Below are 22,219 nucleotides of genomic sequence, written 5' to 3'. Positions count from 1 at the left end.
CACCTCAACGTCGGCCTGATATCAGCATCACGAAGGCACGGAGACGACAACGCTTCCAAAGCCCCCGTGTTGTCATTACTGCCCCGTTGCCCCCAGAACTAAAGACCTCAGATCGGCTGAAACGTGGGGTGAAGGGAAGCCAAAGGCTCTGCAGAATAGCGCTCTCTATTTCAGAGCCTGAAAAGTTCCCGGTTTTCGGGCAGTTTCCAAAGTTCCGATGTAATGTGAGCGGCTGCCCGGGCACTTGTTTGTTTTACCAAACGCAGAGTTGGAGAGCTGAGGAGGGAATCGGATCCGAGGGGCTGGGGTGGGGGCTGGGGGGGCAGCATGCAGAGGGTTGGACACATAAACACACCGAGGAATAAAGCAATATGGGGTTTTCTCTGTATGCTTTTCTTTCCAGCGGCGGGGCAGGAAGCAAAACAATCCAACAAAACCCCCTTCTAAAGAAATAATCGAGGCTCGGAGCCCTGTAGCCGTGTGGCCGCACATGAGAACGGGGCGTTTTGCATGTCGCATGTTGTCATCGCGTCCCTTCGTGCTAATTGAGTGTTTACATGCATTGCATCGTTCGACGTAATTACTGCGATTATGTTCATGCTTCACGAGCAACAGGACACTGCTACCTGTGATTTACAAAACAATAACAACAACCAAAAACCCGACGTGAAAAGCTGAGCCCGCAAACGGAAAGGGATACGGTGCTGAGGATGCCGCCCTGCTGCAGCAGCAGGCAGGGAGCGCTCCGAGCTGCACCATCCGCCTACGTGTTATACAAGGCACTAAGGAGGGTAACACCAAACTGTGAGCCCGCTGTATGTGTTTAATGCTCATCCGTGAACTCTCACCCAGAAAAAGCCCCTCAGTGCCCTGCCCCGAGCAGTGACAGACACTTGAAAGAACAACGGGACGCTGAGAAACGCAGTGATCTGGAAGTGCGTTAACCCCTCTTCTATCTGTGGGTGTGTAACATCATCCTCACCCCCGCTGAAAAGAACGAGTGCTGTCTGTGTGCTGCGGGATCTCCCCCACATTTAGTCCTCCCCACCCCCCTTTCTTGTCTTGGGAAGTGCGGTTATGGGGCTCTCCCACCCTGGAAAGCATTTCTATGCTGCTGGTGTCCCGTAGGAGGGGGGATTTAAGCATCCCAAGTCGACTATGGATTAAACACGGACATTAAACAAGACACGGTGGTATCCAGAGCGGTCATTAAGGAGAGCTCACACATATGATCGACTCTTAAGTGTTTCCTGCCAAGTGGCGACACAAGAAGGTTCCAGCAAAACGATCAGCCCATATCGTCGAGGAAAGCTGGAGAGCTGCTGGGGGCCGAGGTGCGTGATGCGCTTCTGGCACCGCAGGGACGTGACGGAGGGAGCGCAGCCCCTTTGCCAGCGGGTCCTGCGGGGTCAGCCGAGGCCGGAGCTCATGGGGAGAGGCGGGCGGAGCACCGGGCAGTGCCGGGCACCTGCGCTGCGCCTTAATGTGCCCGAGGCGCAGCGGCAGCTCCCGATCCGGCGCCGCGTTTTGCTCGAGCAGCGAGTGCCGGCCCCGCCGAAGGAGGAGGGAGGGAGGGAGGTGGCGGGGGGAGGAGGAGGAGCTGAGCCTTCTCGGGGAGGCCGGCCCGCTCCCGCCCCTCAGCTGGGAGCCCGCAGCCGAGCCGCTGCAAACTTCAGAGCCGAGCCGAAGCGGCGCAGCGTGGAGCCGGGCATGGGGTAGCCGCTCCGTTCCGCTCCGCCCTGCGCTGCCCGCCATGTAGGGGAGCCCACGGGGGGCTGCGCGCATCGCTCCGCACCGCTCCCGAGCAGCGTTCGGCCCTTGGGCCGGGGGTCGCGGCGGGGGGACCATGCGGAGCGCCCCGGCCGCCGGGCTCCTGCCGCTGCTCCTGGGGCTGCGGCTGCTGCTGGGCGGCGGCGCCGAGGCGCAGTACTCCAGCGACCTGTGCAACTGGAAGGGGAGGTGAGGCCAGGGGGAGAAAGCGGGGGATGCCTCGTGTGCCCCCCCCCCCAAACGGGGAGAAACCGGGGGCGATAACAAAAGGGCGATAGCGGGATGCTCAGCCGGGTGCGGGGAGGGGGCGGCACGAGGCGGGAGCGGGGCGGCTTTGCTCACCCGTCCGTGCGGGGCAGCGCTGGAGCGGCCGAGGCGAGCTCCCAACTGCCCGGCAGCGCCCGGGGCTGAGGACGATGAGGAGGAGAAGGAGGGCGGTGCCACGTTCCCGAGGAGAAGTTTGTCCCCGCCGCCGTCTGCCCGGGGCTGCCCCGCGTTCCGCAGTGATGCGGGCTGCGATGCTGTTCCCCGGGATGCGCTGCACCTGCGGGCTGCTCCCCGCCCCGCAGTAACGCCGTCACGGGCCCTGGGAGCTGCCCGCTCCGTCCCGAGAGCGCGGGGCTGCCGCAGCCCGCTCCGATCTGTTCTAATTGAGCTGAATAAGGAACGACGTCGGTTCTCAAGCGGTTATCTCCCGAATTATCTCTCCTTTAATTGCTAGTAATAAGTTCAGCGTGTGCGGTTGGGTCTGTTCGTAGTTTTAAAAAGCTGCTCTGCTAACAGGGGAGCGCTGTTGGATCCGGCTTTCCATCGGCTTAAAGCGAATTGCTTGGGGAGCCCAGCAATATTGGCTCGGCGCTCTGCTGAGATCTGAATTTCTGTAGAATAAAAGTTGGGCCAGCTCGTGTCAGGAAGGTATTTTGGAGCAGGGATAATTCGAAGTGGGAAAACAGCTGGGCTGACTCGCAGCGTAACGACTTCCTATCTGCGGCCGTCTAAAGGCGCCGGTGCCGCTATTTACTTCTTTTCTGAACTCTTTTGGACTCCTGACAACTGGTGTGTCCTTAATCCCCCTGAGTCCACTTGAAGGCGACTCTGTTCGATATGGGCCAAACTTTTTAGTCCTCTGGCAAACTTCTAATTGCGTTATTTTTCTTTTCCAGCCTCCCTGCCCTGTAAGCTGTACCTGTTTCCATCCCTAAGCATTCCAGCTGCGTGCAGTGGGCAGTGGTCCCCACAGAGCCCATGGGGACGGGGCTCAGGAGGGGATGGAGTGCCTGGCTGGCTCCGGCCTCACTGGTAGCAAGCAGGTGTCACCAGAAATGCTGCTGATCCTGAGGTGTTAACTGGCACCTGATCTGTCCTAAAGGACCAGCAGTTAGGAAGGAAAGAAGGGACTTTGATGTCCCAATAAGTACCCTCTAATTAAGTATTTCAGTGTGGATACTTAATAGCTACATAGGTCTGAAAGGATTTTCTATTGTGGAATATAATGTTCTAAAGTCACGGGGTGGTTTGTGTTATATTTTGGCCATAACTTTGAACTTGGATACCAAAATCGAGTCTTTCTTTTTGGTGAGAAGTTCTAGGTTGGCTTGTGTAGGCAGACTGAGAACCTGGTGATCTCCAGCAAACCTGAAGGTGTTTTCTCACCTTTAAGTGCATCTACATTAAAAAATGATGAAAATAGAATCTACTGCATATAACTCTTTTTTCCCTCCAACCAGTTTGTGAAGCAAACAGCCCATATCCCCAAAGTACTGTGAGGAGCTGTGCTGGGATTCCTATGCATATCCCTCATGCTTCCAGGGGAATGTGATGCAATGCACGATGTGACACCTGCAATTTAAGTACACTCAGTAGGCCACAGCAGCATCCTCATAAATAGCTTAGTACAGAGCTTTCAGCATCCTCATAAATAGCTTAGTACAGAGCTTCCAGGAGAACACTATCCAGAAAGCAAGCAGAAACTCTGCTGTGGTGTGTGCCTGGTTATTACTCTTGGTGTAGCTTCAGGTTTTCTGGCTGCAGTGACTTCACAGTGCTTTGGGTAAAACCACCCCTCTGACACGATGGGAATATGCTGCTCTGACCTTATTGATACACTCTGGAAGAGTGAGAATTCAGCAGTGATGTGGCAGATTACACCCATTGCTTCCCCTTGCACTGGGGAAGTCTTGGTGTTGTCATCCCGAATGATCTAATTATCCCCCAAATTAGGACCTGAAGTTCTCTGCATTCACCGAAGGGTGCTGAGAGGACATGGGTACTTTGAGTGCTCTTTGGAGCACCTGAAATAGAAGCAGATAGTGCCATTCCTGTCATCCCTTTTTTCTTCTGAATAGCACCTGCTGCTTATTGCAGCTTAACTGCTTACTGCACAAATACAGCCATAGATCTTTCAAGGCAGACACGGGGCAGGGCTGAAACCAGAAAGGGAGTGAGGAGACCAATGCAGTGATTCAGGATGTTCTCATGGATTGGTATGAGGAAGCAGTGAGTGTTGGAGGTGTAAGTCCCAATAAACTGCAGAGATGTGAAGGAGATGATGGATGGCTCATCCATCACTGTAACCGTGAGCAGATATCTGCCTGCTGGGAATTAAAAGCAACAGAAATGTAATGAACTTGGGGGGGGAAATAGAAAAAATAGACCTCCTTTATTTTACAGTCTGGACCTTTACTTCATGGGATGACTGGCTAGCGAGAGCTAAGCATGGCAGGAAACAAGCTTGAAGTGGTGACGTGTCATTTTGACTGCAAGCAAAGTGACAGGTCTGGCTGGATGATGGTGGTTGCTGTTAAGTAACACTGCCATGTATTTTGAAATCTGCTCAGCTTTTGAGTCACCCTTTATTACAGGGCTTAATGCGTACAGGTACTTGTGCTTGATGTGTCTGTCTAATGGCATCACTCTTGCCTGTGGGATATAATTGGCTTTCAGAAGGTAATTTCAGAGTCCACCCAGTTCTGTTGTATTTTGTTTGAGCAGCATGATTGTTTGAACAAAATGCATGTTGAGGCTTTTTTTTTTCCTCTGGCAGAAATTCAGTGCTGGTAGGATCACTTACAACAGCAGTTTCAGTGCATGAGTTCAGAGTTTTGCCCCATGCGCCTTCCCTCTGTTTAAACACTGAGGTTTAGGAGTGGAAGTTGCCAGTATGAGGCCCACAGATACTACATAGCTTGTTTTGATGTCCCGAGGAGGAACAAGTGATGCGTGAGGGCTGTTGTTTGCTTTTTGTTTTGGTCTCTGTGCAGTGGAATAAACTTGATGCTATTTAGTTTTCCTTATTCACTGCTTGCAAGGGAGCAAACTAATGTGTTTTCTGTTGAGTGGCATCACGCTCGTGCTGTGGTGAAAGTTGATTTTGTGGACCAGATGTGGATTTACAGTCAACTTGAAATGTCCCACTGAAAGTTAAGTTTCCTGAACGTGTCAAGCACTACCGAACTGGAGGGCAGGAGACCAGAGGTCAAAGACTTGTCCCTCGTTTCTCCTCATCTGTGTTCTTGATGTGGCTTTCAAGATCATTCAGAAGCACATGTTTGCAGGCACTGTTATTATTAAATATGACTTTTTTTTCCTGAGCTTCCTCATGTAACCTCTATCAAGTGGGTCACACTGACACTCACAGTAATGAGTCAGTAAATGCAAACCATATGTTGGTGTGTGTGTGTGTGTGTGTGTCCCATTTTACACACAGCTTCTGGTTACTTTCTAAATGCTGACTTGAATTTTAACCCCATTCAGCATGTGAATGTATCTTTGGGGTTGGAGAACGGTCTATTTGGAGGTTTCTATTGAGAAACCAGAGATTGATGTCATTACTTGTGCTGTTTTCAAGAGCGTTCTGTCTTTGCCACAGATTTCCTGTACACCCTTAGTCAAGTTGTTTCATCCTTCTTACGTATTTTCCTTTCTTGGTTAATCTCCCGGTAAATGGGAGTGCAGTTTCACTCAGCACACTTTCTGATATAGAGCCCTCACCAGCTTTCCTTTATGCCTTCAAGTGCTGGAGCCCTTTTTGTAATACTGGTAAATATTAGAGCTTGAAGTCTGGGTAAAGAACCTGTCCAGGGCTGGCCCAGCAGCAGCCACATGCAGCATGAGCTGTTAGAGCCATTCCTGCTTTAGGCTGTGGACAAGGTTTCCCATCATTCTGTAGGGGAGCACTGTTTGGTGCTTCCTAGCTATGACTGAGGAGTAGGGGGAGGTCTTTTTTCCCCACCTCCTATTTTGGAGACTGGGGTGGGAGTATCAGCAGCACCAGAGCATCCCTTTGCTCCAGCTCATGGGGTGAGCTTGGCTTCCCTCCCAGTTTCAGATCCATTGGGAATATAGTCTTGGAAGAGGAACAAAGTACTTGTAGAAAGGTGGGGTCAGATCTGTGAGGCTGGAGACCGCGCTGGTGTGAGCCACCGGGAAGGGAGCTGCAGTGTACGTGTTGCACTGCTATGCACCCAGTCATTTGCCACAGCTCAGCTGATGTAACCGAGGCTGTAGCAATTTAGCTGTGTTTAATCATGTGCTTATATCCTATTTCGTGCTGAAGTCAATTATTAGTGGTTTGACTTCTTCTTTTCGTAGACTACTTTAGAATTGTCCTTTAATATTAAGACGAATGCTGCAGAGCTGGCTGGGCCAACACTCAGCCCTACAGTAGGTTTCCTGCGCTTGTTGATGTGGCTCTTTGAAGGTTTGAGGTTATGACATTTGCTTTCCTAGCTCTGCCATTTGTCTAACTTTCTCTTTCTTTCTTCCCTCAGTGGTTTAACTCACGAGTCTCACAAGAAGGATGTTGAACAGGTCTACCTCCGCTGTTCTGAAGGCTCCATAGAGTGGATGTATCCCACGGGAGCGCTCATAGTCAACCTGCGACCCAACACTTCACCTGCCTCCTACAAACATTTGACTGTTTGCATAAAACCCTTCAAGGACTCTGCAGGAGCAAATATTTATTTGGAAAAAACTGGAGAACTGAAACTCTTGGTCCGAGATGGAGAGCGCAGCCCCAGCAAAGTCTACTGCTTTGGCTATGACCAGGGGGGGCTGTTTGTCGAGGCCACCCCCCAGCAGGACATTAGCAGGAAGATCACAGGCTTCCAGTACGAACTGATGAGCAGGGGGATTGCATCTGATTTGCACACAGTTTCTGGTGAGTTCTGGGATATCGGTTGTGTTTTCATGTATTGTATCGGATGCGGAACAGATGGCAGAGTGAGTGAGTGAGTGGGAAAGTGGCTGGGTCTGAATTTCATGTGCTTTTAAGGGCATGTTTTATAAACAGGCTATTGCGGAAGAATAGATCTATTTATTTATTTATTTATTTTAATTCCTTCTTGTTGTTTTTTTGGAAGCTGGTAGCACAGGCTGGACTCCAAATGATTTGTTAAGGGTCTGCATTGTGAAGGGTTCTCCCCTTACAGGCCTGGGGTGAATCACAGGAACTGGCTTTACCCGGCAGTGAACTCTGATGTGAGCAGGGCTGCACTGCAGTGGTTGTCCAACCGCTTTCTTTAATCAGTTTTTAAAACCCCGCTGCATGTTTGGAATAACAAACATTTAAACAAGGAGGAACTCCTTTTCCGTCTCTTTTTTTTTCCCCTTTACAACCACTGCTACTCGCTGACCCAGTTATTTTTTCCCTCTCTGGTGTGCTCCTTCCTCAGCTCTTCCTGGTTCCTTCTCTGGAGCATTGCAGAGCCTCCAGCAGGCTGACACCGCATGCACTGTGCCAACGTTGTCTTCTCTCTCACCCACTCTGCAAATCGAGTTCTACAGGGAGGAGTTTTACACCAAGTTTGTAGGAAGGGGGAGTGGACAAAAGAGTTTATGAGCCTTAAAAGTCTGAAACCCCGCGTTGGATGGGATCTGGTGGTTGGCAACCAGCCCATGGCATGGGGTTGGACCTGGATGTCCCCTCCAACCTGAGCCATTTTGTGATTCCACTTGAGAACAAAAGCTCTAAGCGTAACCTAATTGTGCTGATCAATTAGGCAGTTTGAGAAGGATAACTAGCCTTGGTGGAGGGTGAAGGGGAAATTCTCTTCAGATGGGTCGTGTCTGATTCTCCTCCATGCAGAATCACCCCTAGGTTTTATCCCTGATAAAAGAGAAGGGGAGAAGCCCAGTGCATCCTGAGCCGCAGCGGATGTAGGACAGTGTGCCCCAAAACTCAGCCCAAGGAGCAGCACGGAGCTGCTGAGGGTGGGCAGTACCTTGTACTGTGGCTGAGATGCCATTTCTAGGCCGTGTGTCTCCCAGCCTGTTTTGGGTAGATGACTGCAGAGATTGAGTCCCGTTCTCTTCCACAATAGGACCCTGGATTAATACATTCGTGCATTCTTCCTGCTCTGCTGCCATGCAGATGTTGGCTGCTCAGATCTTTTCCACAGGTCTTATTTCCATCCTGAAAGACAGCAGTGGGCTGAGGACTAATGCAGTAACCCCGATAACTGACAGGTGGCGTGTTTGCCATGAAAACAAAAAACACAAATATTCCTGTATTTAAGTTGCCTTCTTTGCTCCTGCTCTGTGTGCAGCTCGCAGGGCAGCATTGAGGGCCATGTTCAAGCAGGCTTCACCACTTCTGCATCATACAAGAGCTGCAAAGAGGACCAGCACCAACTGCAGAGCTGCTTTCCCTGTAAGATCGTTTCTTCAGGGATGAATGTGCTGTGCAGAATGCGAGCTATGTAGTAAAATTCCATCGCAGAAGACATTAAAGACATTGTTTGATCAGTTATTTGGAGAATGTTCCCAGAGTCAGTGCTCCTTTCTTTGTGAGGACACAGATGCAGGCAGGGCCAGCAAGAAGCAAGGCACGCTTCACCAAGAAAAGTCAAGCTTTCCCCAAAGAAAAGTTGAGATTGTTTTTGCATATGCATAAAAATAGCACACAAGAAAGAGTGCTCATCCCCTCTGGTTTTAATTTGCACGTGGAGATGGTTTCTTTTGAGCTTTGTTGCAGCTGAGCGTGCTCGCCATCTCGGTACAAACTGTGCTGTTCTCAGAATCCAGTGCTCTTCACATCAAATCTTGGGTATTTTTCTTCAGAGACTTTCAGCAGTCAGACCGAGGGCTGAATCCGATTACAGCCTTCCTCTCTGATAGGCACATTAAATCGCTTTTTCTAGCTGAGCTCTATGCTCCGCTCTGACAGACGCTGGTTGACTCTCAGCGCTGTTATAAAACAATGTGGTAGGCTGTCCGCTTCACGCTCCAAGTGTCTTGTTTGGACAGAAGAAGTGTTTTAATAGTTCATCGGCAGAGCCTTCAAGGCAAACGAAGGATCTCTATTGTATTTTACAATGATTTCTTCTGCCTTTTTTTGGTTTTTTTTTTGGATTCTCTGATGCTAGGGAGGGGTGATGGGGGGGGGTGAAACCACGATGGAAATGCCATACATGACTCTTTCCACTACTCAGTCAGATGAGCACTTTTATTCTCCTATAAATATCTATATGTCTGGGGAAACTGCCAAATAGCTGCCTTGCGAGGCTTCTATGGAGCAATGCATTCAGGACCCCTTGCAGCTTGTGGACCTTCTTTCTTCCGTAGCTGCTTCTGCTTTTGCTGATCTGTCCGTATGGGGAGGAAGTTCACTGCAGTCAGTGGTGCTCTCTGTGTGGTTGGGTGCCTGCAGCTCATGCTTTGGTCATAAAAGACCCAGGTGTGGGGCTCGGTGATCCAGCCCTTTCCTTGTGCAACAGCTATTCCAGCAATCACTAGCAATTTTCTCTTGACTTTCCCTCAACACTGCGTTTGTTTCCTGGTGATAATTATTGTACTCTGCTCTTGAGTTTACTCTCTCCTCCTAACTTGGCATCCCGGCTCTGATTAAAGAGTGTAAGTCATCTGTTTAATACTTTAATGACCTGTTGTGTCCTCAGAGTCCTGACATTGCAGGGCGCATCAACAAATCAGCGATGCTTGGCAGGGTGCCTGTGGTTTAATTAGAAAACCTCAAGTTTTATTAGTTTGCAGTCATTCTTTCCCACTTAATCAGAGCCTTGCAAATAATTCAGCAGAAAACACACACACGGGTTCTGAACAAGCCTTTCCCTTTTCTTGGGAGGGTTGAAACACGGCGCGTCGTTGTGATTTTCCAAATCTGGGGAGTTTGGCTCCGAGTTTGCCTTACCGCATTCTCGAATGGTTTCCCTAATTGGAGGAAATACGTTCTGTACACTGATCTGCTTTAGTTTAGGTTTCTGAAAGCTGGCACAGGATGGTTTTTAGTCTGGTGGTGACCAGCAAAAAAACTGCATTTCACATCACTGGGAATTCACAGTCCCATGGAAGGATCAGCTTCACCATTCGGGCATCCTGATGGCCGTGTTCTCCCTGATAGCCAAGGCGATGGGTGGTTGAAAGTGGTTTTGTTTTCAGATTAGGTTTTGGGTTGGAACCCCATCCATACTGATGGACCATTGACTTCAGCACTTGCTTTCAGTGGCTCTGAAGCCCAGCGGAGGAACTGAGGCAGTGTGACATTTTGGCCCAAGGCCATCGAGAAGCTGCAGAACTCGTTTAGGTTGTTGAGTTCTGTTGATTCTAATCTCTTCTGCAGGGTTAAAATACTCCAAGGCTGCGTTAGACTGGCAGGTAGATGGAGGTTGTGCCAGGAGTGTTCTTCAGCCACACAGCTCCCAGCGGTGTTCTAAGAGCCATGATCCACCCACACTGCAGTGCAGCACGTGTGCGCCTGGCCTGGGTCTGCTGGGATCAGATTCCTATGGAAAGAGCAAAGGTCCCTTGAGAGTCATTTGCTTTTCCTGTTCTTCAGCTGCTCCTCTCCCAACCTGAAACAGGGCTCTGTATGTTTGGCCAAGCACTGGAGGACCAAAAGTGCCTTTATTTTGCTCCTCGAGTTCTGTGTTTCAGGAATATCACATCCAAGCTCTGGATCCATCTTTACATAAGCATAATTTGCCTTTCCCATTATGCGCTCGTGGGGTTATCTATAATTTGATTGTTAGGGCTCAGGAGGTAAATTGAAAGCACTTTCATTACCCACCCACTTTTGTGTAGTAAAGAAGTCAAACTTTAACAAAAATGGCCCTTTATCTTGACGGCATCTCCTCGCTTAGTGCAGGTTCTAGTAACTGTTTGATATGTTTTCCTTATTAATGCTGGGTACCTGCCTGAGAATATTAATATATAGAAGGTTCTGTGCTCAAATGGGTATCTGAAAAACAAAGCAGAACTGGCTAAATCCAGTTAACTAATGAAGGACAGTATTCAGCTATTTCCTGTAAGCTATTAATTCACTGGCCTGAGAAAACAGACTGGAAATTAAGAACGCTTATTGGTATCTGGGCTATGATTAAGAGCTTAAGAGAAAAGCTTTTTGGGTTTCTTCCTGTGTGGAATGATTTTGAAGCACAGTTCTGATGCACGGGCAGCACACATGCTCCATTTACACTCTCTTACATTGAGCAGGGCTGATGCTTTCAGGAATCAGTGAGCCTCAGTAAGGCGAAACTGTGGAACTGAGAAGTCTTCAACCACGATTAAAATAGGAGGGATGCCCTAATTTAATCTCTCCTTCTCCCAAGCAAATGGGTTTGACAGCAGTCTCCTGTGGTCCCGCTTGCCTTTTGATGTTGCCAGGACAGGAGCTGGTTCTGCAGCAGGCAGACAAGGTGACAATGGAGCAGCAATGATAAATTCACAGCTGCAGGGGACAGGCTGTAAGAAAATAGCTTATTTTTGCTAGACTGGCCACGAATGCCGTTAGCTTATTTCCCAACTCAGTGGGCAGTCAAAACCAATAAGCAGTCAGGTGAATTGTGCGGGCAGCTGGGGCTTTGCTTTGCGCTGACCTTTATGCATTGCAGGAGATGGTCCCCACCACCAGATCTGCAATCCAACAGAGTTGCTTGGCAGTCTTTAATAATGCTCTGTGCTTGCTTGGCGAAAGTGTTTAGTTTGCTAATTCCTGAGGCTGTAGTTATAGAGGGGATGGGGGGGCTGCATTCCACCTCCTGCCCCTCCACCTTCCTGGAGGAGTAAGAAACTTAGGTTAGAGTTTGCCTGCACCGGGGGCTTGATTTGCAGGGCAGAAAATCTCTTTAGCTGTAATCTGTTGTAGAAGCCAGAAAGCATTCACTGTAATGTTACGTGGGTACCTAGAAAGCACCCTGGGCCCAAATCTGTGACTTGTTAAATATGTATGGGGAGCCTGGCTGGGTTTTCCAGTACCTTCACCCATCCCCAGCATCGTTATGTGTGCAGGATGGAGCTCTGCCCCAGTGGGGCTGTGGGGAGATTTACACCAATGTAGTCAAGGTCTAAGTGGAAGTGAGAAATGTAAGGCAAGAAAATTCTATGTAGGACAGATATGTCAGTGATCTGAGGATGGCAGGGGAAGAGAGAAAAAAAGAATGTATCTTAAAGCTTTAACTGTTACAAATAGAAAACCTGAAGTAAGTTTCTGTGGGGCTCACAGATCAGTGGTATCACATCCATCACCTCCCTGCGTGGGGCTGAGCCCTCTATAAGAATGAGCTGACCCAATAAACCTGGGTTTAAAATGACACTCGCTGTGTTCCTTCTCCCGTGTACCAAAAAGAATTTGCTTTGTAGAATCAGGCAGGAGAAGGGCCTGTGTGGATGTGAGTGCGAAAGTGCCATTTTATTCTTTTTAAAGATTCACTTAATCTTTGATCTGTCATTACTCTGCTCTCAGGGTTTAACTTTAACCAGCCACTCGTTACTTAATTCTATCCTGCTCTCTGTAGGAGGCATTAATGGCCAGGAGGGGTGGGGATGGGGATGGGGCTGCGTTGAGCTGCAGCCACAGCTCAGCCCATGGCAGGGACATAGGAGCCAACACCATGTAACTTCTCATCTCGTGCCCTTGCACGCTGTCTGAGCGGAGTGTTTTGTTAGCTGTCTGTCACAGACCAAAGCAAACGAGACATCAGAACTTCCCTTGTAACTTTGTTTTCCTCGATCTGGTTAGCGGCTGCTTTTACAAGGCTCTGGAACGGCGTTTTCTTTAGAAGAAAAAAATATTTTCAGAGTGAATTTCAGGAGGGGATGATGAGCCAAGCCATAAATCTTTGTTGTTTTTCAGTCAGGAGAAATATTTGCTCTGTCCCGTGTTGCTGGGGCTGCATGGATGTGCAGTGCTGCAGCTGTGGGGCAGGAGCAGAACCCACAGCCCTCAGGGATCTCAGACCCCCAACACCTCAGCCCCATCCTTGTGCCTGCCCAGTGCTTCCATTGCTGGTCCTTGGTGGAGCAGCGGGGGTTTGAGGAAGGAGAGAGGAATCCTCTTGGGGACAAACAAATTGATTTTATTTTTTAATGGCTTTATATTGGCATCTTGTGGGCATAGAGCAGAAGTTCCCAGCAGTCGCTTGCTGTCTGCTTTTCTATTTAATTGCAGGGAGAGAGAGAGAAAGCAAAGAAATGGCAGATGGTTATTGAGGCTGCTTGCACGGGAGCATGTGAGAGTGTAATTGCCGAGAAGCTTCTTGTTTGCTGGGCTCTATTTGCTGGTGCAATTTGAACAGAGGGAATTAAACCAAAGATTTGGTTTACTCAGTAAAGCTATTTGGACGTGATACACTGCAGCCTTGACTGTAACTGAGGGTTTTTATAGGACTGGTGATACAAGAGGTAGGTGCAGGAGCTCAGCTAGGTGCTGACCTTGCTACGCTGCACTGCTGCTGTCCCAGTGAGGCTCTGCCATGAGTTCTTCTCCATTAGCACTAAGCCTGGAGCCCAGCTCCACATTGGGAATAAGTGGGGAGAGACGAGAAGGCAGCAATGGAGGTGGAGCAAAGGTTGCATATGGCAGGAGGGGAAACAGGGAAGGGAGGTGTTGGGGACATGTAGTGGCAGCCCAGAGGAGCTGGGGCGGCATGAAGCATTGTGAAGATATGACACTTCTTGGGATTTCTCCTGGGTTGGAGCCACTTGTGCTGGGAGGTGGAGTTTAATTGTGTCTGGTGATGCTTGAATAAAAACTGCTGTGCAATTTCTTTTGTTTCTTTCCTTTTTTTCCCCTCTTTCAACAAATGGCTGTTTGTGTTTCTCGCTGACCTTTCAGCTCATTTGTTAGAAAGGGTGCTGCATCTTGGAACAGCAGAAAGGCACTGACTCTGCAGTGCAACCCCAGAGAACCCTTACGTGCTCCAGAGATGCTGAGCCAAGTTTCATTTTGAAAGCTGTTACAAATGCAGCTTGCCTGGTACCAAATCTCTTCCTCAAACTGTTTACATAAATAGTCTTCCTTGCTACTTAGGACTTTAATACCTTCTTGGAAGACATTTCTGTGAAAAGATGAATTTCTGGTTTATGGGCTCTTGCCTTGACGTTTCTCAGAATGCGAAGGTCATCACATCTCTACTGGTGAGGTTTACAGTGTGCTTTTTTTATGCTGTGCAGGAAGGATGTGGTATTAACTCAATTCTCTTGGCACACTCCGTGCCACAGCATGTGAAAGTCTGCATTTCATTAAACTTATTTGCAGGTTCAAATAGTTCTTGGCCAATGGTTTCTGTTTTCCAAGTTACTTCTGGAAACCTGTACAAATGTGTGTGTTGAACCAAATGTTGGAAAGGAGCTAAGGCAAGGAGCTGGAGGAGGTGCCGAGATCCTGCTTCAGGTACAGAAGTTAGAGGTGGATCTGCACTGCAGCATTGTTGCTTTGGACCAGCTGTTGAATCACCATCTTGTTCTGTACTAAATATCAGCTGAATTGTGGCAGTAGAGGAAGGGAGACACTGAAGTTTTTTAGCTTAGCACAGAGCTCAGATTAACTTTCCAGCAAATAATGGAGATGATTCTTCCTGCCTTCAGAAAAGCACTGAACTGGTTCTGTACATTTTTCATAGCATTAACCTTCTTTTGGTTTAAGGAGCGCAATCCTTCCTGACCCCATATGATGGCCATCGAGCCAAAGGGCTGGGATCAGCACAAGCCCAAATTATTGGGTTTGCTCCCCGGCTTGGCATTTTCCTACTGACACGCTAGGAAAAGTGCAGTGCTTGCAGAACAGCCATGTAATCCTATCCCATCCGAAGAACAGGAAAGCCTTGTAAAACAAAAGAGTGATGAGAGAGCTCCTCTGTGTGTTGTGACTGGGTGTCCGTGACTTCCAGCCCAGCTGCTTGGAGTCATCCGGCCGCGTTTTCCCCATGTGCGTGGCTGCAGGTATTGTGTTAAGCACAGGTGCGCTGGATGTGGCTCTGCTGGCTGGAGCTCCTGGCTAACATTTCCATTTTATACTTATAAAGAGGCACTGACATGCAGATGTGTTGATGTAGCTTGGAGTGGTGTTTCACTGTGGGGGCTGTGAGTGTTTGGAGGATGAAAGTTATTCTGGCTTTCTTTGGAAGAGCTTTCTGAGGGGGTAGAAAAGCTGGAGGTACACTTAGAAAGATGGTTAGTCAGGGCTGGGTGAACCAGTGGGTGCCAAATTTTGTGACAGGAAAGCTGTCCTTTCAAAAAGGAAGCTTAGACGAACTTGAGAAGTAAGAATTAAAAGAATTTATTCAGCTTTTTAATTAGTGGAAGTAGGATCAGGGCAAGGTCTTGTTTTTCATGCTCATATGATGTTTGCCCTTGTGCCCAGGCTACATGGTTGAGCCACAGTCATTTCTGCTGAAGGCTCAGAAATATGACTGAGAAATGCAGCATCATTGGAGAAACCACACTTCTATTTTTACCATCTGCTCCCGGAAGCCTTCGCTCTGCGTTTCCAGGAAGGACGTTCATCCTATGATGCCCTTTCCAGTATGGCTGCAATTACAGAGCTGCCAACAAGAATATGAAGGGTGTGGGTGGGTACTTTTGGTTCAGCCTGTACCAGTGCTGATGTCAGGCTGGCAGATTGCATCCTGGAGGCCGAGGTGCTGCAGTGATGGCTGCCTTGGTTTAAAGCAGCCTGGTCTGCAACAAAACCCCCAAGCTCCTTTAAACGTGTTCTGCTGAGCCTACCAGCAAGAGGAAAGGGGGCTGCTTGTTTTAATCAGTTGATTCAAACGTAGGGCTAACAAAGTGCTCCAGCCCTGCCTGGGCATCCTCAGGAGCTTTTGATACTTGGAATGTCTGATTGCCATTCAAAGAGTTATTCAGAAATATGAATGCGTGTGGGTGATGTACAGCATGAGAACTAGAAGCGCTGATGAAGCAGCTCTGTGCCTCCCTGCCCCTGATCCACACCTCCACCACACCGCACGCGTGTACGACCTTAGTGAAACCAAAGGGTATTCCTCAGAAGGGCGGTTTTCTGCAATTACTTTGTGTTCAACGTTTTCACTTCTGCTTGAAGGTTGTCTCTCTTCCTGTGTCTTCTGTCAGAGCGGTGATGATGTTCAGCAGAGCCTACCTGGAGCCGTGGGGTGGCTGGGGGTGGCTGGTGGAGTTGAGGAAATAAAGCTTTGGGATGGTGTGTGAGGACCAAGCTAAACTGCAGCACTAATAGTGCCCTTAAATCCATCCCCAGGGTGGGAAGAGGCTGTCTTCAGCCATCTCAGCTCTGGCACTGGCATCATTGGGGACCACCTGGAGCTCTAGGTCCTCCTTTGGGCCATGTCTGCCTCATTCAGAGCATTTCAGCCTCCCCGTGGAGAAGACCAGCAGCGTGCTCGACAAAGCTGTTGGCCAACAAGTGCAGTCTATTGTTAGCATCGCTGCGTCCTCCTCGGTAACATCAGGTTCAGAGGGCAAATCGCTCAAAGCAGCTGGGACATGACTGCTGGCTCGTGAGGAATGATGTAATTACATCTCCCTCTGCGGGGAGGTGAATAGAGAGGCCTTTGGAGGCACCGGGCTGCAGGGTGGAGGGAGAGAGGGCTGCCTCAGGTTACTTCAGGTCAGGATACTGTCAAAATCCATCAAAGACATTCCCAGGAGAGTCGGCAGCCGACATGCACAATGCAGGCTTTATGCCACAAGCGGTGCGGTTGAGTTATAGGCATCTGGGCCTTACAGGGCTTCAATAAAACGTTGCTTTTCTCTCTCTTTTTTTTCCCTCCTTCCCCTGCTGCTGTGTGAATCAAGGCCCTTTGGCTTATTGAGTCTAAAGGAATTAGTGCAGCTGACGGTGCTGGTGGTGTTGCAGTTTTGGAGTTGTGCTTTGGGACGTGAGAACCTGGACAGACCTCAAGCCGTCCCCAGGGAGTTGGGCATTGGGCAAACACAGCCTCTTGTTTGGCAACTGGGCCCTCTGCTCTGAAAATGAACATCTTCACCTGCTGTGCATGTGTGAAGTGTTGTTTTTCCTTTAATTGTTTGGTATTTTCCCTTCAGTTTTGATACGAGTTAGGGTGCTTCGCCTTTTAGCTTGTTAGTGTATGTGTGGTTCTGACCTCCTGATAGAGGAAAACACCTGCTGCTCAATGCAGATCAGTACTGAAGGGCACCCCAAACAACGAAGCCGTGGCATAAACACATGGATTCTTTCATGGCTGTAATTCAAAAGAAAGCATAAGCACTGCCTCCTTCTTAAGATTGTATTTATGAGTCTGCACAGGAACGAAGCTTAGGATGTAGCCAGTGAATATTATTTGCTTTTTAATGGTCCGTTTACCTCAGCAGAAATCCTTCACTACTCGCTTTCCGTCTGTGCTCGCATAGCTAGTTTTTGCCACTTGCAGGATGTATTTGATACTCTGTGAATGCAGATGTGGGAGCTGTTCCACAGAAGAGGATTTCTGTTCTTCATCTGTCTGGTACTGCAGCGATGGGTGGTGGTAAATGGTTGTTAAATGAGCTTGCATGCCACCAAACTGCTGTGAGTCAGCATGGATCTGAAGCAGGCTGCAAGTAATGACCTAGTGTGAGCAATACTGAGCACTTTTAATTTCCTTTTGCATTTAAAAAGGATGCAGGATTTTTGCCTAGAGTCTGCAATTAAACTGATTTTTGTTCCATGTATATGCGCGCACTTGCTCATTTGACATATTATAGTCTCAGTCTATTTCAATTGACGGAGCCACTTATTTTCTCTTTCATCTTTAATGCAGTTGCTTGTGTTGTGCTCATTTTGGGAACAAAAATGGCTTAGTCATTCTGTTTTTTTTCAGTTTTCTGGGTTGGACAAACTACAGAGATGTCTGGTCTAAAGCAAGACTGTTTTTACTCAGAGAAGTCCAGGATGCCTTTTTCTTATTAGGTCTTTGCAGAGTAAAATATCTGAAATCTGGCATCAAAAATCCAGCTGTTTTTTGTGGATGCCCATCAGTTGTGTTCTTAGAACTTCTGTCCATGTGAAAATGCTGTAGGATTCACAGAGCTTTTCAGGTCATCTCCATTTTGGGGATGTAAGGCAGGACCTGATGTGGGCAGAGGGAGGCTGGGGAATGGGGTAGGATGGGTTTGGTGGGTGCCGTGAATGAAATGGCTCCGTAGTGGGATGTGGTGTGACTTGGGATTGTCTCAGTTAGATGAAGGTTGGATGTTTGGTTTAGCCACTAATCAAAATCTCTTGAGTCTAAAAATTAACATAGCTTGAGACTGACATTATTGTAGTACTTCGGTTGTGTCCAGGCTTTGGCTGGCTCCGTGTTTCTCATGATATTAAACAGTTTCCAAAGTTCTTTGAAAAAGGGATGCAACGGTATGTGGGAGCGTGGGGGGAAAAAGGCCAGCAAGGGCTGGATTGTTTCTCAAGGGCCTGAAGGCATCCAGGTTCTACTCAATAGAAATACTCAGATGATCCAGATGCTTTAATAAAACTATTCCTAGCCTCTTCTTTTAGAGCTTCTTAAAGTTTCTGAATAATTCCTTCAAATATCTCCACACAGAAATGTGCGTTTTCCATTCTGTTTAATCCTATTAAACAGCATGTTACACTGTGTATTAATCATCTGACTGGAGTAAATCTGGTGGATTGGGTTCAATAATCCTTCTTTCTGGATCACCGCCTTTCCGGGACCTTGCAAAGAATCAGAGCTTTGCCCTGTCTTATGCCAGAGACTGACTGCCTTGTGCTGCCTGCTGGGGAAGGCTGATGGCTGAGTGCTGTTTAGGAGAGTTTCAAGGTACTTCTTAGTGCAATGGATAAACTCCTCCAGAAAGCTGACAGCAGTGAGAGGAAGGGTGTGACAATTCCAGGATCCGGCAGCTGAGTGTTTTCAGATGTTGAGGTTCAAAATCACATTTTTTGGGGGGGGGAATTTGTAGGAGGGGCAAAGCTTTGGGCTTGGTGTGGTGTAGCTCCAATTCTGTGCCTCATCTGCAGCATGAGCCCTGTTTTCCTGCAGCCTCCCACCTGCGTGGATCAGGGAAGAGCAGCTCAGAGGGTGTTCATTTTCCTGGCTGGTGACCTTCAGAACGACTTCGAGTGGGCTCGGATCCCTGAGCCTCCAGTGGACAGACTTAATTAGCATCCCTAGGCAGGGCAGGCTCTGATAGTAAGCAAATTCCTGAACTCAATGGGGCATTATGGAAACATCTGTACTGCAACTACAGCACCTTCTCCTCAGAAATAGCTGGCTGAGTACAAAGAGGAGCCACATTCTTGCATTGATTAGATTAGTGCAGATATCCAAATGTTTCCAGCAGTACAGGAAATGGTCTTTGTACTGCTTGAGCTCTACCAGATACAGGCTCAAGTTTCCGCTTTGCCTCGACGCCCTCAAACACATGCGCTGGTTTTTCTCTCCCTTCTTTGCCTCCCCCACTCTGTAACCTCCAGGAACTTTGATGTGGTGATAGACTAAATGGCTTGTGAAATAGCCCAACAGCACTTGATAGAAATTGTAAGAAAGAAGCTTTGCCATCAGCCTTTAAAAGGCACATGATCTTCAAAGAGTTTTCAAGAGCTTTGAATTCTCTGCAGATCTCTCTGCAAATGCACCCGGTATCAAAACACATTTTGCATAAGAGCAGTGAGTGTGTGGGGTGTTTGCTAGATAATACATCCCAGCAGGAGTGTTAAAGAGATCCATATTCCTACTTAATTACAAAAATCTCATGGGGGCTGGGGTTGGCCTGTGTTTCTCTTAGCGCTGTTGATGCCTGTCAGATCTTTGGACCCATAGATCCCTTGCTCCTGCCCGAGCAGATTTTGGTTCATTTGAAACCAGCTATTTATTTCTTATCCTCTGGTCCTGTGCTAACTCTGCCTCTTTCTCTCCAGCTCCATGCCGACCATGCAGTGACACAGAGGTCCTCTTGGCCGTCTGCACTAGTGATTTCGGTGAGTTGTTGTTTCTTCCCACCTTGTTGTCCCTCTTGACCTATCACCAAACCTCCATAAAAAGTGATGGACACCCACTGACATCTGGCAAACCCCACTAGTGATAAATGCTGTCCAAAGGGGTGATGTGCACAGCCTCAAAATGCTCACCCACTTCCCCAGGGTGGGCAAAGGATGACCCAGCAACCGTAACGGAATTTCAAAGACTTCTTGGGTACCTCCACTCGCTGCTCTAAAATGGGCTGCTGACAGAAGAGCAAAAGTTTCAATAATTCTCTGCTTCCCTTTTAAAAGAGGAAATCAGTACTAGCTGGTATCAGCACTAGCTGGTGTCTCTGATGGCTGCAGAACAGAAAGTACATTGTCAGAGCTCTAAGCATGTAGCTTGCTGTTATAAATCTTTGTTGCATTTGATGCTGTTTTTCTGATGCAGTTATTTTTGCGCTCAAATTTAACACATGGTGCCCTTCCTGGGCAGGTTGTAAATACAACCCTGAAACAAACACAAATGTGTGCTGGAGGTTATGAACACAAACTCTAGAAATAATAGTAAGGGACCAAACCCAGGGCTGCTGTAGAGAGATCACTTCCCAGGGGCTGATTTTGGTCCCCATTATTCCAATGGGGGTTTGGAGAAACCCTTCCTCACATGGTTTTTGTGTTCCCAGTGATCAGAGGCTCCATTCAAGATGTAACGAACGAGGCAGAAGAGCAAGAATCCGTAATTCACGTTGGCGTCAACAAACTGTACAGGCAGAAGAGCAAAGTCTTTCAGCTCACGGGGGAGAGTGGGAACTGGCGAGGACAAATAAAGACCCTGCTGGAGTGTGGGGTGAGACCAGGAGATGGAGACTTCCTCTTCACGGGACGCATGCACTTTGGGGAAGCCAGGTTAGGCTGTGCCCCTCGATTTAAAGACTTCCAAAGGATGTACAGAGAAGCAAAAGACAAAGGGCTAAATCCATGTGAAATTGGCCCAGATTGAAACCCCCCGTTTGGCTGAAGGTCGCTTTTAGAGTTGGGCTGGGAATATTTCCTGGCTGCGGTGAATACTCTGAACAGTAACTGAGAGCATGGCCAGATCTGGAGCGCAGGCTGAGGCCCTGCAGGACACATCTGCAGCCTGCGGTGCTGTTAGACTCATGGAAGCAACAGAGGTACGAGCTCAGAAGGCTGCCAAGCAAACAAGGCTGGATTTTTAACCAATCTTGTCCTGATGAATTAAGTTATTATATTTTTTTAGTGACTTCCTTAGGAAAACAAAACCAAGAAAACTTCCATGCCTTAATAAAAACCCAAATGAAAGCCAACATGCCTTTGTATCTTTTTAATACTAATTTTTAAAGATGTCTTAAGCTGATGTAGCATTTGGTATGGTGTATTCTGTATAAATGGCCGAGAATGCGATAGAGCACAGTAAACCATCTTAACGTGGATGCTTTGTAAAAAGCTTGGTGTACAATTTAAAGTTGTTTCTTACGACAGAAATTTATGGAGCCAACCTCGTGTGCGTGTTCTTTTATTTGAAAGAATGTACAATCGCCGCCTCCAATTTTTCGGCCAGGCTGGCAAATTCTTTCCATTCCAGAGAAATAAAGGTCCCTGGATTTGACATGTGCTGTTTAAAATCTTCATTTTTTTTTCCTTCTCCATAAAGCTCATCTCAGTGACTCCAGATGTGCTCGTAGATCAGTTTCTGGGCTGCTCGCTTATTTTGTGGCTTCTCAGAGCAGAAGCAGGGTTCCTGTGAGGCATCGGGAACCGCAGTGTTTTGCGCAGGGGAAGCAGGAGCTATTTTTGGAGAATTTGAGACACGTGGGCCAGGCAAGACTCTTAAGTGTGCTCTTGGATGCTTATGGGGTTATTTTGGGAACACCTCTAAGGGACAGGCTGCCCCTTGGTGCGTGCTTGACGCTTTTGGTTGTGCTAGCAGTTCAGAGTGGATGCTCGTGCCTGCCTGTGATCCCCAGGGTTGGACCTCCTCATGAAAAACACCCTCACCGTGTCACTTAGAATCATTGAGGTTGGAAAAGACTACTAAGAGCATCCAGTCCAACCATCCACCTACCACCAGTACTGCCCACTAACCATCTCCCTAAGTACTGCATCTATTTATTTCTTGAACACCACTTACATAGGCAGTGCCCAGGGGAGGGACACTGACTGTCTTCCACCCCCCCCTTCAGTCCCATCATCTCCCATAACCTGAAATCCAGTCCTTTAAGAAAGAGTTTTTAACCTCTTGCCCATGTTTCTGTTTCAGCACTTTCTACCACTTCAATT

At 48.2% G+C, this 22,219-nt stretch overlaps 1 protein-coding gene across 1 annotated transcript; it reads left to right on the top strand.

Annotated features, from left to right (window-relative positions):
* Positions 1-1,674: 1,674 nt before the first annotated feature.
* On the top strand, positions 1,675-21,548 carry METRNL (meteorin like, glial cell differentiation regulator). Its single transcript, XM_015880068.3, has 4 exons — positions 1,675-1,959; positions 6,540-6,928; positions 19,877-19,936; positions 20,605-21,548. The coding sequence occupies exons 1-4, from the start codon at positions 1,847-1,849 to the stop codon at positions 20,919-20,921; spliced, it is 879 nt and encodes a 292-aa protein (XP_015735554.1). The 5' UTR covers positions 1,675-1,846; the 3' UTR covers positions 20,922-21,548.
* Positions 21,549-22,219: the final 671 nt, after the last annotated feature.

The sequence above is a fragment of the Coturnix japonica genome, chromosome 23 (assembly GCF_054131305.1).
Source record: "Coturnix japonica strain WE chromosome 23, WE-NBRP24, whole genome shotgun sequence".
NCBI classification, from domain to species: Eukaryota; Metazoa; Chordata; class Aves; order Galliformes; family Phasianidae; genus Coturnix; species Coturnix japonica.
The sequence above is the reverse complement of the archived record's forward strand: the minus strand, read 5'-3'. Positions and strand labels throughout refer to the sequence as shown.

What these genes read in the sequence shown, in the direction of transcription:
- METRNL (XM_015880068.3), top strand. Translation starts at nt 1,847, where the DNA reads ATGCGGAGCGCCCCGGCCGCCGGGCTCCTGCCGCTGCTCCTGGGGCTG. An exon ending in TGATTTGCACACAGTTTCTG is followed by an intron (nt 6,929 to 19,876) that starts GTGAGTTCTGGG and finishes CTTTCTCTCCAG; the next exon opens with CTCCATGCCGACCATGCAGT. An exon ending in CGTCTGCACTAGTGATTTCG is followed by an intron (nt 19,937 to 20,604) that starts GTGAGTTGTTGT and finishes TTGTGTTCCCAG; the next exon opens with TGATCAGAGGCTCCATTCAA.